The sequence below is a fragment of the Chelonoidis abingdonii genome, chromosome 8 (assembly GCF_003597395.2).
Source record: "Chelonoidis abingdonii isolate Lonesome George chromosome 8, CheloAbing_2.0, whole genome shotgun sequence".
In the NCBI taxonomy this organism is placed as follows: domain Eukaryota; kingdom Metazoa; phylum Chordata; order Testudines; family Testudinidae; genus Chelonoidis; species Chelonoidis abingdonii.
The window spans coordinates 86,843,755-86,861,338 of record NC_133776.1 but is presented as its reverse complement, the minus strand read 5'-3'; the positions used below and the strand labels follow the sequence as shown (position 1 = coordinate 86,861,338).

The following is a 17,584-nucleotide window of genomic DNA, read 5'->3' as shown; positions in this document are numbered from 1 at the left end:
CAGAATGTCCTGGCAATGTATCCCACCAAGAGTCACGGTTCTTCTTAGCAGGAGCGATTAATGGCCCTCGCAAACTGCATCAAACACGATCCAAACAGTTGATTTCCCACTCCAAACTGTTCCGACTTGATCGTAGCTGTCTGGAGTTGCATCTCCAGATGCCAATAGCCAACCCCGCCTTCTTCTCCACTGACAGGCAGCTCCAATCTCGTGTCTTCCACCGCAGGGTGGGGCGAGCTCCGCAACAGAATCCCCATGAAAGTGGCTTTTCTCCTCCTGAAATTCTGCAGCCACTGCTCGTCATCCTAGACTTGCAAGACAATGCGATCCCACCACTCAGTGCTTGTTTCCCGAGCCCAAAGGCGGCGTTCCACGGTGCTGAGCATGTTCGTTACTGCCACAAGCAATTTATTGTCACGCGCATCAGGTGACTCGATATCATCGTCGGACTCCTCACTGGAGCTGAAGGAATAGCTCAACTGTCAAACGTGATGTGCTGGCGACATTCATCAGCGAAGTCCTCAGCAGCTCGGGCTCCATTTCTAACAGAAATTGCACTGCAGACTCACAATGGCACCAGACTGCTGCGATGTGTAGCAATGCACCATGGGGCATTGGGATAGGAAGCAGAATGACCCGCACCCTTCCGTCCCCTTCCCACAACCCACAGCACCAAAATGGGACGAGGTGCTCTGTGGGATAGCTGCCCACAATGCACCACTCTCAACAGCGTTGCAAATGCTGCAAATGTGACCACACTACAGCGCTGGTAGTGTCAGTGTGGCCACACTGCAGCGCTTTCCCTACACAGCAGTACGAAGACAGCTGTAACTCCCAGCGCTGTACTACTGTAAATGTAGCCATACCTTAGAAACTATACTCTACTACCAGGCAAAGTCTTCTGAATGCAGAGAGCCTGAGACATCTTTTCTCCCAGGAGCAACCAATTTTTAACAAGACCCCTTTAGCAAGCTGTCCCCGGGCTAGGATCAACTACAACAGATGTCTGGTTTATCCATAAACCTTTATATAAACATACAAATGCACGTGTGTACGTATGTAGAGAGAGACTGTCTTGAATACATCTCCCCTCGCAATTATGTTGACACATCAGTGCTCTGGCAACAATCGCTTACATAGAAAAGTTAATACCGGGAAGATATTTAATATAACTTTGGCTTCTTTGAATGTGATTTAAAGATGAAAGGAGGAGGAGCCAAGCCCATGGGATCATTCAGCACTCCATGGGCCATCATCACATGCTCATGGACCAATCTGAGAGCCACTTTCATAGTGGGGCTTTTCAGTTACCGGGTTTGTCTATTTTTTTTTTTGAAGGGTAGAGGGATGGGCAAAAAAAATTGCTTACTTTTTGTAGCCTCATGCATAGATGTGTACTAGTTCTTCTACCTTCTCCTCCCCCACCCACCAAGAAAAGATAAACCCAGCAAACAACATCCCCATATACTTGGATCATTGGGAGCTACTGTCCAACTCCCAGGAGATTCCATACATTGTCACTGTAGTGATTATCATTTGTATTATCATAGCGGGCAAATGCCCACTTCTGTGGAAGTCAGGGTGGCTTACTAATCTAAAATGAGTTGTGTGTTTATTTACACTGGCCTGTTCCTGGAGTAAGTGAGGTGTCATTTCAGTTAGTCATTATCTTTTCTTTAAAAAAATCTGTAAATAAATACAACATGCAGTACACCTCCTGGGAAGGCTGTTTATTCTCTCTCTTTAGTAAGTCTGGAAGATCCTTCAGGCAGTGTTTGTGAGTAAGCAAGGCCTTTCTCAGGAGTGAAGAGTTATAATTAGCTTTCACCAGAGAGGTAGATATGGGAATACAGGTTTCAGGAAATTTTCACATGAACAGTGTCTCTTTAATAAGTGCTGAAACGCAGAACAGAACACTGTATTGACTACACTGGTGTCTAGCAATGTGTTTAAGTAAAGTGATTTCATTCTTAAGTGATCATTACCCTGTTCTTTAGGAGTACTCTAATCTTTCTTTTCTATAATCACCCTCTGCTGAGTTGAGTTTGGAAAGACATGCAGCTGTATTCCCTACCGGTTTATTTTCTTTTCAGTCATTGCAGTCTTTTGACTAATCCACAGTGGAGATTTGAAACGTAACTGTCATCCTCAATTTCCTCAACAGCACCAATCAAGTCTGTGCTGGATATTGGAGAGAAGAAGAGGTCTGAAGCACAAGATTGGCAGTCGGGAAATCTAGGTTCTCTTCCCATCTTGGTCACAGACTTACAATGTCATCTTTCTCCCCATCTGTAAAAGGTCTTGGGGAGGAGATACTATCTCCCAGTGGTGGTTTGAGGCTTACCTCTTATTTTTTTATAGCCTCTGTTGGAAGACATATTATAGATGTGGAGAGAAAAATGTTAAATGTAAACAGTCTGCAATGCAGACATGCTCCTGGGAATGGAGAAAGAAGAGGCAAGCAAACAAAACCTCGTAGACCCTGCAGAGACTGTTGATTTCAAAAGAGGAAGTATTGATTTCATTCTAAGCTTTGCTTCCCCTAGTCTGGCTTCACCAAACCAGATTTAAGCATGCCTGCTTTTCAGGTGCAAGAACATAAGTTCTGCCCTTGGGTGGTTCTCGATGATATCACAGTGTGCGCTGTACAAGCCCCAGAGCAAAGAATGTGGCCTGTGGAGTTGTGGCTAAGAATACATTCAGTGTATGCCCTTGTTTGCCTTCATAGTTGCCTGTCTAAAGTTAACAGCCAGTCGATTTTTATTTTACTGTTTGCCAGCGCTGCATACTAAGTGCATTTAATGTTGCTGAAAGCTGCTAAATTGGCAGCAATGGGAACTGAAGTCCTTTCTACACAGAACAAGTTCAGTATGGGCTTCTCCCTTACTGCCGCACCCCGATGCTGAGACACTTCTGCGGTCAGAGCAATTCAGGGCCCAGGAACATCTTGTCTTAGCACATCTGTTGCCAGTTCCAACTGAGAGGCAAAGTATTACTGACTGTCATGTGGTTTTATGATGTGAATATATTTACAGTAGTACAGCTATTCCCTTCAGAATGGGGAATAACTATTCTAGTTTAAATCAGCTTTATACCAGCATAACTGCAGCCATATTAGGGCTTTTATCTGTATTTTTTTACCAAAAGTCATACCTCTAGCCAAAATAGTTTTGTCAGTTAAAAATTTAAGTTATACTAGTATAACTGCATCTATGATAGAGCTTTTACCAACACAGCTATGTCAGGGGGAAAAAATAAATCATACCCTAACTGCCATAGCTATGCTGATAAAACTGTAGACCAGGCCTTAAACTTAATAAAAGTCCATAGTGAGGCTGAGAAGGAGGTCCAATAAGTTATTTGATATTCTCTTTTGTCTCCTATGATTGCAGTTTCTCCCTCTCACGCCCAGAGCATTTTAATGTAGTGAGTGGATGGCATATACTTTCTCTGGCTGGCTAATGTATTAAGAAATGCAGTATAATTGGAGTTTAAGAATTTTAAGATTTTGATTCGGAATTAGTTCTTTACAGAATGAGAGATTTTTCCATTGTGGGATTCATACCATAATTAGACAAAATGATGGACTAAGCCCCAGTGGAAAGAATACACTAATTGGTGTTCATTTGTACTAGATAAACCCACAGAGACAACTCTCTGGTTCTTTTTATCACAGCTGCTTTGAAACGCAGTGTTCAGCTTGAAATCCGTATATCATTGTTCCTTAAGTATCTACCAGTCTCCTTAAGACCTGATCCCCCTAACTACATTTTTAGGCTAATAGTTTAACAGGAAGTAAGTAATCTTGTCTTCTACTAAGAAAAATAAGATGTCCTGAAGAAAATACAATCCTGTCAATGGCTATACTCAGAAGCACCACAGTGCACTAGGACCACCATTGGTCTGTTCCAATATTCCTGTGTTCCTCTGTGTCCTAAAGCTAACGTCCCTGGGGAAACTTCTCACATGCTCCAAATCCTATTTGTCTGTGTGATCTAATCAAAGGAGACTATGCAGGAGTATGCTCCAATATACACAATATGGAATCAAGCCAAAAGCCAGCTGAGTATAGTTGTTGACAAAGACCACCCCTATTTAATCTAAGCGAATGCTATGTGTGGTCATGTTGTACTGAAAGAAGATAACATACAGTACCAATATTGAAACTTATTTATTGCATCTGGCATATTATCAAGAATGACTTAGAGGAATTAATCTTCAACACCTATAATCCAAGCCTAAATAAAGTAGAACTTGGTTTAAGATGAAAAATTTGTCTCAGAAATCTTTGCAATCATGCTGTTAGTGTCCTAGATATCTAGAAACAACAAGTAACCCGGTAACATTAACCTTGACCACAAATGTATTTGTATAGAAAAAACACAACAATATTGTTTGTATATGCAGTTCTTGCAGCTAATTAGCACCTGAGGGCAGGTTGTGTATAAACTGAAAACAATAAGGGACCAAAATATATCCCTAGCTGAACTCTGCACACTATGAGTTGTAGCATCAGGCTACTTTTATACGCAGGACTTTTATATGCATCTACATCAACCTCCCACCTTTTAAATAAAAGGAAGATTCAGATAAAGAGAATCAAAGTAGAACAATTTTATGCATTATGACAGAGCCATGAGATTTAGTGCCCTAGAGAAATAAAGAAATGTAATACCGTCTGTGCTGAGATGAGGTTAGGCAGTTTTCTTGTGATTTTACACACAAATAATTTCTTTGACATCAAAAAAGTCACCATTAAAAAAAAAAAAAGGAACTTACTAGTAACTGTGCCAACAGTGTCTTCATCAGAACTCCTCTTCAGCAGACACTTACAGATGTATCCTCTGTATGATGCCTCTCCCTTACCACATACAGCACTTATAGGGAATCAGCAACTGACCAGGGGACTAGTAACTGGACATGGATCATTTCACAGAAGCGGCAGCATCAATTTCAGATCTGGCTGATAGTGATCTAAAGTTGTTAGAATCTGATCGTCGTTCAGTGGTCTGTGTGATGGTGATCTCAGACCAGTTCCTAGTGGACAAATGTGTATTTCCCAAAGCCAAATGCAGTGCCATTGTCTCTGGAAAGTAGCCAAGGTCTGATAACACCACCGGGAATGGAGAATCTGGTCACTCCTAGTGGTAGTCCCTCTGGAGTACAGCACACTCCCATTTCTACTCCTACTGCCCAGGCTGTACCTTTGCATAGATTAAACACCTAAGTCTATCCACATCTATCAATCCATTATTTTCACACAGACTACAACTCACTTAAAAATCAAATAAACCAGTAACTAAGCTTCAGTTGGTGGCAATTTCCCTTTACTTGGCATGACCGTACAATTTTTCCACAGCTGATCAGTATTTTAAATATGGTACTGTGACAAGAACAATGGTTTCCACACTGAAAGTGAGAAGTGAAGTTACTTTAGTTGGAAGTGTAGATAAATAGGTAGCCATGCTGGTTTTAGGCTGAGACAAACAGGACAACTGTGAGTTCAGCAATGTTCGCTCTAGGGAAAAAGTAATGAAAAATAAATAGTCTTGTTTTGACATTAGCACATCTAGCAGTAATCACTCTCCCAAACATAACAGACTTCTGTTTTAGATCTAAACTGGTTAAGCTACACCCTGTCAGAATTTGACCCTATATGTCTGAGTGAATTCTAGCAAGACTGATTATTAGACAGATAACTGTCTGGAATTGCAACACATTTGCTGATTTCTAATTGAAAGAGAACATCATATTTGTAAAGTACATACAGAGCTTTCCAAATTCATTACATGTATAAATGGACTTCTCTGGATAATTTCTCCTTCCTCTTCCAAAAACAAACTGCCTACAGCTCAAAACTTCATAATTCCCTATTTCTGTGAAATTTATGTTGCCCTATCCACCATCTGGTTTCCCTCCACATAACTGATATTTTTGACATTGCTGGTGATGAAAGTTATTAAAATTTAAAGAAACAAGAAGTGAGTAGAAATATTTTTTAGCACAGATTCTGTTTGGATCAGAATCTCTAAACATATTAAAAAAAAAAAAAAAAAAAAAAAAGAGCGCTGGCACAGACTGGATAGTTCGAAAATCCTCAGTTTGAGATGCCGGAGTGAGGCTCATACAGAAGTACCAAAAATCACCGCTTTCTATTGCTGTTAGACTGCCTTTGTGGAAGAGTTAGTGGTTACAGGGCAGACCCCACCTAGACAGATAAATACATCACAAAGCTGTCATTGCTATTTAGCACCCTTGGTGGCAACTTCATAGGCCCAGGAATGAATGGACAGGCACACCAAGCTCTCCTCTCATCTCAGAGAGGAAAAGGCAGTGATGGGGGAGATGGTGCCACCAATACCTGTGCAGTACTTGATGAACTTAAATTCCTCAGTGCCATGAGACTGGGACTTTTCATAAGAATTATATTTACTAAAAGAAAACACAGTATCAGGTTCAAGCCCAATTTAAAAATTAAAAGAAGACAAGCAAAGTTCAAAATAATTAATGTCCACCTTAGATGTCACGTAGAAGAGGAAGTGTACATCCGTCAGGCAGTTTTTGCTGTCACCAGACAAGCTGTCAGTCTGAGTATAGCAAAATTCTCAAAGTCTCTGCAGATCCCTGTATCTGTCTGTACCTTTCCTGAGCGCCTCCCAGTGGCTGGATGTGGCATGGCAGTCCTTTTCTCATCCCCTGGTGCCTCTTGCAGCAGCAGGCTGTTGAACTTGGTTGGCAGGTCTTCTGTGGCTCAGTCCTCTAGCCTGGTTACAGTTAAAATGAACCCCTTCCAAGATAGTAGAGTCCAACAAAAACTGTCTATCTGTCCTCACTAGGGTCTTCAGCCCCGACTCTGGACCCTTTAAATTCAGCCCTTTGCTCAGGCTTTTAAAGGAGCCTTGTCCCCTGCTCAGAGATTACACCACTTTGCTGATGGGGTAACCAAGCCCCACGCACTATTCCAGGTTCCAACACCCGCCACATATCATTCACTTCAATTAGTTGCTGCTGTTTCCCTGGACCTCTTCCCAGCTGGCTCCTTTATCTTCACCTCTGACCTTAGGGTTAAAGTTTTCAGGTCCTCTATGCCCCAACTTAAGCAAATGCAGACAGTCAAGCTTCTGTGGCCAGAGAGAAGCCCCTTTCCTTGCCCCTTTGGTCCCAGCCCAGAACTGCCCTGCTAAAACCATGCAGCTCCTTTTATCTGAGCCTGCTAGGCTGCTGATTGACTGCTTCCATGACACCTCCCTAGCTGGTCTGGACGACTCACCTCTGCTGGGGCAGGATGTAGTAGGACCACAGAGCCTCCTGTAGGGAGCCACAAAGGCCAGGTACAACCCAACACACTGTCCATCCACTGTGAAATGAATGCAATACACATTCAGATTCTCTCTACAGTTTGTTTTTACAATGAGCTTGGAAATAACAGATTGATGACAGCTAATAAAAGGGACTGAAAAGAGTAAAAATTAGTCCATTTGATGCCTTTTGAGCCTGGCGTAATGTCTGCTTGAATGTGCGGCACTGCCCTCTATTGGCTACACAACGTATCATACTTATTCAGAGTTTTGCTGCTTTTTCAGTTTCCTCCTCAGGCCTTTAGTGGTGCTTTTAGTTAACTAGATGCTTAAGCTATTCCCACACTGCATGTACATTGTATAGCCAACAGTGGTGATGTCTATATATCTCTATAGGTAGAGTTCTACTGAAAAGAGAAACAGAATATATTAGATGTACAGCAGGTCTCTGTACCTGTGAAAATGCACATATACCACCTCAGGATACTAACACAGCTGCCTTTGGAGAATAAAGCACAGAGATTTCAGAGAATGCGATTTGCCTGGATGAAAATTAATTTAAAATAAAATAGGTATATCCAAGGGATTGTGTGAAAATCTGAACTGGTATTGGACTCAAATAGTGGATTGCTGCTGATGTATTTTCTGGTAGCTGGGATACAAGAATATCATTTCACAGACAGCAAGAAACAGTGTCAAAGTGTCACCAGCTGAGGTTCCCTAGAGGATATATAAGAGACTGGTTGCCAGGAAACGCCAGCCATATTGAACCTTCACAGCCAGGATAGCTCTCCTTATGTTACAGACTACCTTTCAGTCCTTTGCAGAGGCCTGTATTTTGACTATTATCCAAACTATTTTGTTTCCTTTTCAATTTTCTGCATGTCTCTTACACTGACTGTAAGTTATTGTTTTCTCATGGTTTATCTGAGGCCCATTTTCCATTTCTGTAATACAGCATTTTTATTTACATGTTTGAGAGGAAACTAAGCATCATGTATATGCAGCAAACCAGATCCTCAGCTGGTATAAATCAGCATAGCTCCATCACAGTCAGTGGAGTTACACCAATATACATTAGTTGAGGATCTGACCAAGTACAGGCTAAATACCAACTTCTGTTCACGTGACCAAGTCAAAATAAAGGGGAATACCCCAATCCGTTGGCAGGGCACAGAGCACCAGCACAGCTGTGCCGTACTACGGATTATACTTCAGCTCATGGACTGAGCCCTAGGAATTCAAAAGTCATGAGACAAGCCTCAGGAAAAAAAAAAAATCACTAAACTGATTTAAAAATCATATTTTTTAAAATTATTTCATTCTTTTTATTTGCTTGTCTCAGAGCTTTCAGGGGCACTCAGTCACATTTTCAAGCTTTTCTCTGCAGCCATAAGGGCTAGAAACCAACTTTAAAACAAAAAAAAGATTCTCACATGAATCCAGTAGCTGGGGATATAACAGACACCAAGTATTCCAAGACTCTCAGTAAAAGTCACGAGTTGGCAACACTGCAGACTATAGTAGTGGTCACACTATCTAAATCCCCTCTTTATGTGGAGGATTAATCCAATCAATGCATTCTCTCTCTGCCACTGTCCAGTTCCCTCACGCACCTGCTCCCATCCTCTTCCCCCCGCACAGCATTCCCACTGTTTTTGGGGCCCTGTACAAGGAGGAAAGGATTTGAACTTGTTTTCTGATGTAAAGCTCTCCATAGAAATTTACCCACTTATTTTCATTTATTTATAAATGCTTTTAATTTGTAATATGTTTACAATTAGATAAGTATGCAATATTTCATACATAGCCTATTAAATGCACTCAAGAGTAGTAAGGGCTCCCTAGTGATAGGCCATCAATCTTGGATGTTTCAGATTAAATAAATTGAGGACAGATTATCTTTGACAGGCTGGTGATGTAAGGTCACATCTTGCAAGGTGCTGAGTACATGCAACACACATAGAAAATGAAGATGATTAGCATCAGAAAAGAATCAGGCCCATTTTATATAGGAAGAACTCTGCTGTGCTTTCCTAACTTTGAAACATGTTTTGATAACAGAGCTTTGGTTAACAACTACAATGGAACAAAAGTTATGTACATTTGGGACCAAAGTTAGTTCAAAACTCATAACACATATGGGACTTATCAAGAGGTCAACCAACTAGTTTTTTCTTTAGCAACGTGTAATATTTATTCTTACTTAACATGGCATACTCCTTAGAAGTCCTAGGGAAGTCACAGTTCAAGCCAAATAGACAACACTGATAGATATCATTCATAAGGTTTTAGAATACAGCATAAAATGATATCGGGAGGAGCATACTCCATAGCTTTTTGGGACACGGACACACAAATGGCCAAAGCAATCTTTGATAATAAGGAAGGAGAGCTGTATTTATTCCCACAACACTAACAGCACGTATGCCAAACCTCAGCACTACCAGTCATCTGAATAATAGACAGTCTGAGACTAGAGAAAACTCTCAATTTTTCTGAATATGCATTTTAATCTACGGATATGAAGTTTGAGGAGGCAACTAACAAGACTGAGTATCAGTCTTTTGCTTTTGCTTACTAATATATTGGAGTGGCTTCGTGTCTGCACCTTTATTTTAGAAAAGACTTTCCCCTACCTACCTTTACATGATATTTCACAACTATTAGAATATTTTATTGAAAGGTTGGTTTTGTTTTGTTTTGTATTTTTAAAATATCACCTATGTATTCTGAAAAAGATTTAGAGACTTACTTACTTGGATGCAGAATCTCATCTCAGCCACACCTGTGTAAATCCAGAGTATTAACATTCAACCTAAACTCTGGCTTCCCCACATCCATGCCAATATTGTATCGTATCATAGTATCTACTAAATTCAAATACAACCTTCCTAAATATCCATTGATCAGTACAGTCTGCTTTATTTAAGTTAAACAATTTGCAGTTTGGCTTGTGCTAAATTAAAGCAATAGGGTACTAATTATCATTGCCAATGAACCATCAAGATGACAAACAGTTGTATAATCAGATTCATTAAATCTTTGGTGCATCTTCCTAAAAAACACTAGTTGTTGTGTGTGACCTTATATTAACTAACACAGGAAATAAATAAGATTAGTGCTTATTTTTGATAGTTCTTTCTCACATGTACAACTGTATATTGCATTAGGCTTAAGATAGTGTATTTGTGATTCAGTTTCTGTGGCCGATAAACGATTATTCTGCGCGACAATGGTTGAGACTTGTATGTATGTATTAGACATAGGGTTTTTGTTTGAATAAAAGAAACTACAAAAAAAAAAAAAACACAACCCAAGAATAATTTTGACCCCCAACAAGGGAGAGGTGTCAAAGACTTCATGAAGTCCATTCGGTCTTCACTGATTTTATGTGGAAAGCATTCTGATACTACAATGATGGGTGACAGTAAAAAACCCTAAGGTAGACAGGATTCCTCCTGCCCTGCAGGAAGTAAGAGTCATAGATAGAGGAACTTGGGGATATTCAATGGAAATCATCCATTCTTACAGGCAGGAAAACTCTTAACAGAAGCAATTTTAAAGTGCCAGGATTCCCATCCTGCAAAAGCTTATGCATATGACTAGCCCCACCGTACTCAGTTTTCAGATCATATTGCTCCTCTCAGCAGTAGAATTGCCATGTAAACAGGATAAAAATAATTTTCATCAGTTTTAAAATGATTATTTACAGTTTTCTCCATAAACATTCTTGCTTAATACACTAAAAGACCTGAGCGCAATCCTGCTATCCTTGCTCACGTAAGGAGTCCCATTGACTTCAATGGTATTTGACACATGAACAAATGTTACAAGCTCAATCCCTATAAAAGTAAGATATTGAAAACATCACAGATCCACTTTTGTTTGAGAAAACAAAAATATTACCACATTCTCAGATGCTAGCCGTACTCCGTTAGCATTCCATGTGCTAACTCATGCTTATCTACAGTGACTGATGCATCATCAGCACAGGTTGCACTGGAACTGAGGACATAGAGTGAGATGTTTGCATCATGGGCACTGTTCTTCAGAGCCCTACAAAATAAAATTAAGACACTGTAAAACTTTTTGAAAACATTCACATGTTCTGCTCATATGATAATATTCCTGATTTTCAAGAAGGTTTTAATTAGGAAACTGCTCTGTACAGTACTGTATACACAGTAAAGGGATGTGGTTGTCTTGAAAATCTCATTTAAATCTGACCATTTTGATATTGTTACAAGTTAACTCCTAAAAGGACTATAATTTGAAAGACAAAGGGGAAAAATATTTTTCCCCTGTTTATCATTAAGTTTTCTTTGTGCTTTGAGAGCACTTTATGTATGGACCATTGCACTTCCTCCACTAACACAATGACCTCACTCTTGCCACAGGAAGACAGTATCAGATTTGCACTGTCCCATAAACAGGGCTTCTGATTTTCAGTTTTTATGAACACCAATAAAACACCCCCCACTTAAAAAAAATAAACTGGAGTTTATCCAATAAACACCAACAATGGTTACTTGTACCCAAAGCTTGTCTACACAGAGCAGTAATGCAGACTACAAGGGAGTAATTTCTAAAGCATATACTATAGTAGAAGCAAACGTAATAGAGGCCCAACCCATATACCATGTGTAAGATAGTCCTCTCAGAGCATCCCCTTGTGGTACAACATGGCCTGCAGACACTAGCTTTAGCTCCATCTAGGGTCCTTGTAAAAAGTTACTCACAGACAAGAATACTGTAAACTAAGATTTCTGCTTTGTAAGGTTTTATTTATTAAGTCTCTAACAGCAAATCAAACCACTCCTCCAGTCTAGCCCTTGTTCCCAGGATCCTATAGCCCTCCTCCTACAATCTGCTGCACTGTTAACCCACATAGGTTTTTCCCTTCTTAAGTCAGAAGTGAGACAGCTCTCCTTTCCGGCTCTGTACTGATCATTCAGGCCAGCTGCAGCCTTTTCACAGCTCCCTCAGTGCTAACCCCTTTCAACTCTATAGAGCAAAACAGGCCTCATCTCCCTTTCTGGAAGCTTCCCTTTTATTACCAGGCCTGACCTAATTTACTCACATGACCTCCCAGTCATAGAGTACTCTAATTTCCTGCACCTGGGGAGGCAGACAAGTCACAGGTGGGAAAAGGGCCTGTCAGGCTGTCGCCTTGTGACAATGCAAAACACAGCTGCACACAAGTTTGCCTGCTGTTTTGTACTGTGGGTCACTTTATAAGAAAAAGTCTGTCACATGGACTCAACTCCCACCCCAACACCTCTCTAATCCCATCTCTTGGTTCTCAAAGGATTGTATTCTATGAGGCCATCAGGAGGCATGCTTTTCCATGGGCTTTGCAAGAGGATGGTAAAAAAGCAGAGGCAAAGCTGAAACTGAAGGCAGGAGAGTGCTTAGACAGAAAAGCAAATGGGTAACTCTAACCATGTCTGGTGATGATAGTCACAAACTTTCCAAGAGGCCCTTCTAAGCATCAGCTGGGGCAGAGGGGTGAGAGCAGAAAAACACTTTTACAATTATTTTTCCTTTTAAAATTACAATGTGCAACTTAAAGAGAATGTGTTAAAATTATTCAATTTCCCTTTGATTTCTTAATCCTCACACCTTCCCCCTCCCCACCCCCCCAAGCATACACAGGTAAGTAGAAGTAATCCCATTTTACAGGAGAAGACACAGAAAAGGTAAATGGTTTGCCCAAGGTGCAATAGCCTGTCAGCAATAGAGGCAAGCTTAAAAATCAGAAGCACAATGGATCCTAGCCTGGTGCTCAGTCCACAAGGCAATGCTTGCTGTCTCATTGCTGTTAATTTTTAAGCCTTTTGCAGGATTACATGTCAAGCTAACATGCATTCTTGGCTCACCTGAAAGGTTTGCCTTTTGTAACCTGAAGCATTTAAAATCTTGTATTTCTCCTTTGTGCACAGGAGAACAACCTTTTTTTAGGTCAACAAAGGGTCACCAGACACTAGTTTCCAGGAGAACATGCATAATTTCTGGGATTTATTTTTAATTAATGCTCTCCATCTGCAAAACCACATACAGAGACAGAGTTATTTATGTGCACAGGAATCTAAATAAAATATAGACCCAAGAATTGAAACTACATTTGTCTCTTTTCCTTCTGTCTCCCATACCATGCTGTTTTGGTGTTGGTGAAAAGTTTTGCTTTATTTGACCTTCAGGTAGTGGATGAGGCCCTAGAGGGCAATAATGGCTGTTGGGTGTGGGGGGGAAGAGGCAGGTCCAGAAAGACTCAGAGGTCAGCTAAAGGGACTGTTGCCAACTCTTGTGGTTTTAGTGCAAGTCTCACAATATTTGGTATTTTTCTTAAAGCCCCAGCTACTGGAATAAGACATTGCAAAAGAATCTCAGCTTTCATTTCAAAATAAAGTACACCGCTACACCAATATAATGTGGTTGTGGAGAGCCAAAAATCCCTATCACGTTACAAGTGAAATGCAGGTATATCGGGGTAGCGGTGGCAGGCCGTGGGGAGCCCCAGGTCCTTTAAATCGCTGGTGGAGCCCCACTGCTGCAGCCCTGGGGTAAGAGTGGCAGGGCTCCCGTGGTGATTTAAAGAGTCCGGGGCTCCCCGCAGCAGCCTTGGGCCCTTTAAATCACCAATAAGCGCTGCTCCCGCAGCCCCAGGGTAGTAGCAGCAGGGCTCCGGTGGTAATTTAAAGAGCTCTGGCTGCTGCGGGGAGTCCAGGATCTTTAAATTGCCAGCCCAGCCCCGCTGCCGCAGCCCCAGAGTAGCAGCAGCAGGGCTCCGTTGAAACTTAAAGGATCTGGGGCTCCCCACAGCAGCCAGAGCCCCGGACCCTTTAAAGTGCTGCCCAAGCTCTGCTGCTGGAGCCCCAGGGTAGTGGTGGCAGGGCTCCAGTGGTGATTTAAAGGGCCCTGGGCTTCCCACAGCAGCCTGAGCCCTTGCCCCTTTAAAGCGCCGCCGGAGCCCCGCTGCTACCGCGCTATATGCGAATCCTTGTTATATCGGGTCGTGGTGTAGCGGTGTAATTTTATTTTATTTTTTTGCAGAGAAGAGCTTGAAAAAGTGGCTCAAGAACACCTTGAAGGCTCGAAAATCATTACACAAAAGAAAACAAAAATGTATGATTTAAAAAGAAAAAACTTATGATATTTAAGCCAATATAATCATTTTTGGGAGCTTGACTCATGATTTTTTAACAGGGTTGGCCATATTGTAAATGCCTTACGACAAATATAAAGGGCTGAAGTCGTGGGTTCGCTCAAAGGGTACCAGAAGAGGACAGCTAGCAGAAACCTCTGGACAAGACTCACTGCTCTGAGAAGGTGTCAAGGAAGACAGTGAATGCTACTCAAGGAAAACTATGGTCATTCTGCTTATTTTCTTATCTGTACTTAACTTCCTAATTTTACTTTCTTATCTCTAGTAAAACTACACTTCTAATATTCATTAACTTACTCCTCTAGATACTCTGGATTCTCTTCATACACAACAGGTCTCAGAAACTGCTCCGTTAAGAACCTTTTATGGTGTTGATTTGTTCCCGTGGGCTCTTACAACTGTCACTGCACCAAACTCTTTCGTCCACTGATAGAGAAGGGAGGAATTCACCTGGTTTTGAGAAGCCTGAGAAATCAATGTTCACCAGAATGTATCTATTAAAATCAGATCCTTTCATACATATACATGCAAATATAATATTACTATTATTTTAATATACAGTTCCCCCCCAACTTCTGACTGGATGGTGGAGGAGAATGACATCTGAGCGAACTATGTGTCTGGTTAGCATTTTCCTTTAGAAACATTGTAACAGTGAGGTAGTTTAGCTCCTCCCCAGAAAACAGGTGGTTTGCTCTGAAGAGAGACAAGTGTCAGATGGGACCTAAGGAGGAAAAAAACAGGGAAGGAAATTAAAAGAAACAAAGTAGTCAAGAAGCAGATAGTAGACAAGTTCCAGTAGGAACAGGAGCAATAGAATTAAAGGGTGTCTATACTTCGAGGCGGAGGTGTGATTCCCAGCTTGAGGAGATATATTTATGCTAGCTCTCATCGAGCTTGTCCACTAAAAAGATGTAATTATGGCAGCATGAAGGGCTAACCACACAGAGTACATGCCTGTCAGAGAAACCAGGTACGTACTTGTGGTGGCTAGCCCATCCCGCCACTCATGGTGCCATGGCTACATTCTGTGTTTAGCATGCTAGTCCACTGAGAGCTAGCACGTCTCCTTAAGCTAGGAATCACACCCCCAGCTCAGCATGTAGACATACTCAAATGTGAGCAGCCACACAGCGAAGTCATACATACCTGAGCTAACGTGTCCTCACTGGAGCTGCACTCACTCATGGGTCATTAGGAGTTTGAGGGACATATCCCATGGTTCTTGGTACTGCAGTAAGCTAAGCTGCTCTTCCCAGTAAATTGTGGAAGAACTTGTCTGTCCTTCTAGGCAATGGGGGCGGGGGGCATGAAGTACAGTATTCTGGGAAGGCATTTGAGGTCTATCAGCACTTGGTGATTTAGCCTAGTTCTGCACTATAAAACTGGGAGGGTTACCAGCCCAAGTAAAAGTGGCACCTGAGCTCTAATACCCAGCTAAACTGGGTTTAAAGCATCACTAAACGCAGGTCAGAGGGTTTTGAATGGATATGGGGAGGGGAACTTGAAGATGAGATTATGGGCAACAGCTGATTAAGAGCCCGAGTTAACTCTGCAGGGACAACAGAAGTTGCAAAAATGAACTGTGTTTTAACCCTGTCAAAGGAGTAGGTTTTACAGTTATGTATGCCAGATGTCACAGCTGTAGGTGCTGCAGTAACACCTACAAATAAACCACGATTATCTGAAGGCTAATTATCCAAATTTGAGTTGTCTGGACTTTGTTTCTGTCTCCCATTTCTGCACAGTGAAATTAATCAGAAACACTGATTTTGTGAAATTTTTGGATGTTTGCTAAAATCTTTGAAAATTAATGGTTACATGTATAAACGTAAAAACCATGTATAAGAGTGTAGTTGGGTTCTTAAAGAACATAGGAAGAGATAGGTCTTTGCCCAGGTCTTCACTAACCACAGCTTTGTTTAGGAATGATTGGGTATTCCCAATTTCTAGTCTTTCCAGGGTGCTTTGTTTAATTGATATTGAGGACATGGGAGCATGGCACAGAAGAAATATCTGCTATTTATCTAAGCCAGTGGTTCTTAACCTTTACTGCAGTCTGTACCCCTTTGGTTCTCAAAATACGTCCTTGCACCCCTTATCAAAAATTGTTGAAGTAGGTTAGTTCTTTAAACCTAGATTTATTTTTGTTTGTATATTACATTAATCATTAAAAAATGTATAATGTTAATAAATACATAGGTTTGATGAAACAAAGTAGTTGTACTTACGTGCCTGTGCTTAATTTGTGTTTTAAATGATATACCTTCTAAAAAAATCTGGCATGTCTCACACTCCCAGAAAGGGCATCTCACACCCCCAGGGGGTGCGTGCGCCCCAGGTTAAGAACCACTGATTTAAGCTATGTAGAGTATGTCTAGATGCCACAGTTGGTCAGGAATTCTTGTGATAAAAATAATTAACAAAAATTAAAATAGCAAACTAGGGGTAAACTTAGATCATTGCATGTAATCTCCTTGTCCCTCCTCCAGTCCCCAGCCTAGCTCCTGCTTCTTGGGAAAAGCATATCTAGCTAATCTCCCCATTGCTGGGTAAAAACACCACCCAATAGCAACTCTGTGCTTAGCAGTAAGGGAACAGCAGGCTCTGAGGGCAGGCTGAGTATTGCTTTGGTTACATTTATTTCAGGTTTACACGTGCTGGGCAGGGGTTACCCTGGGGGTCATGTGGGTGCGTCTGTTTGTGGGTAACGTGTGTGAGGGACCATGACCAGCTGTCATGGGGAGTCACTGGGGTGACACTGGTCCCTGGCTGGGGGAGCTGGCTCGAGGCTTGCCCGGTGTGAGTGAGACTCGCCGCCTGCAGGTTCCTTGCTCGGCTCAGGCCCGGCTTTGCTGAACCGAGGGCGCCTCCTCGCGGCCGCTCGCAGCCCGGCTTTCAGGGAGAGACGCCGCTTGGCCGCCCCGGCCCGGCTCAGGCGAAGCGGCCGGCCATGAAATCGGCTTTTGTCACCGTGGGCACGACCAGCTTCGAGGAGCTGATCGCCGCGGTGACCGCCCCGGAGACTCTCCAGGTGAGGCCGAGGCGCCCTTCCCGCCGGCGGCGGGGCCTAGAGCGACCCGGGGCCTGCCGCGGCTCCCGGCTCCCCGCCTCTCCC

General features: G+C 42.0%; 1 protein-coding gene and 1 long non-coding RNA gene across 2 annotated transcripts in view; one reads left to right on the top strand and one right to left on the bottom strand.

Annotated features, from left to right (window-relative positions):
- Positions 1 to 10,006: 10,006 nt before the first annotated feature.
- LOC116817146 (uncharacterized) lies at positions 10,007 to 17,131 on the bottom strand. The gene is made up of 3 exons (XR_004371861.2): positions 15,616 to 17,131; positions 14,764 to 14,931; positions 10,007 to 11,357 (listed from the first exon to the last, which is right to left on the bottom strand). It is a non-coding gene; the product is annotated as an uncharacterized LOC116817146 (long non-coding RNA).
- A 151-nt stretch (positions 17,132 to 17,282) lies between these two features.
- The window catches only part of ALG13 (ALG13 UDP-N-acetylglucosaminyltransferase subunit), a 61,994-nt gene continuing 61,692 nt past the window's right edge, over positions 17,283 to 17,584 (top strand). Inside the window, exon 1 of the mRNA XM_075068960.1 lies at positions 17,283 to 17,500. Within this exon, the coding sequence (XP_074925061.1) occupies positions 17,420 to 17,500 (81 nt within the window). The 5' untranslated portion in view covers positions 17,283 to 17,419. The remainder of the gene's footprint in view (positions 17,501 to 17,584) is intronic.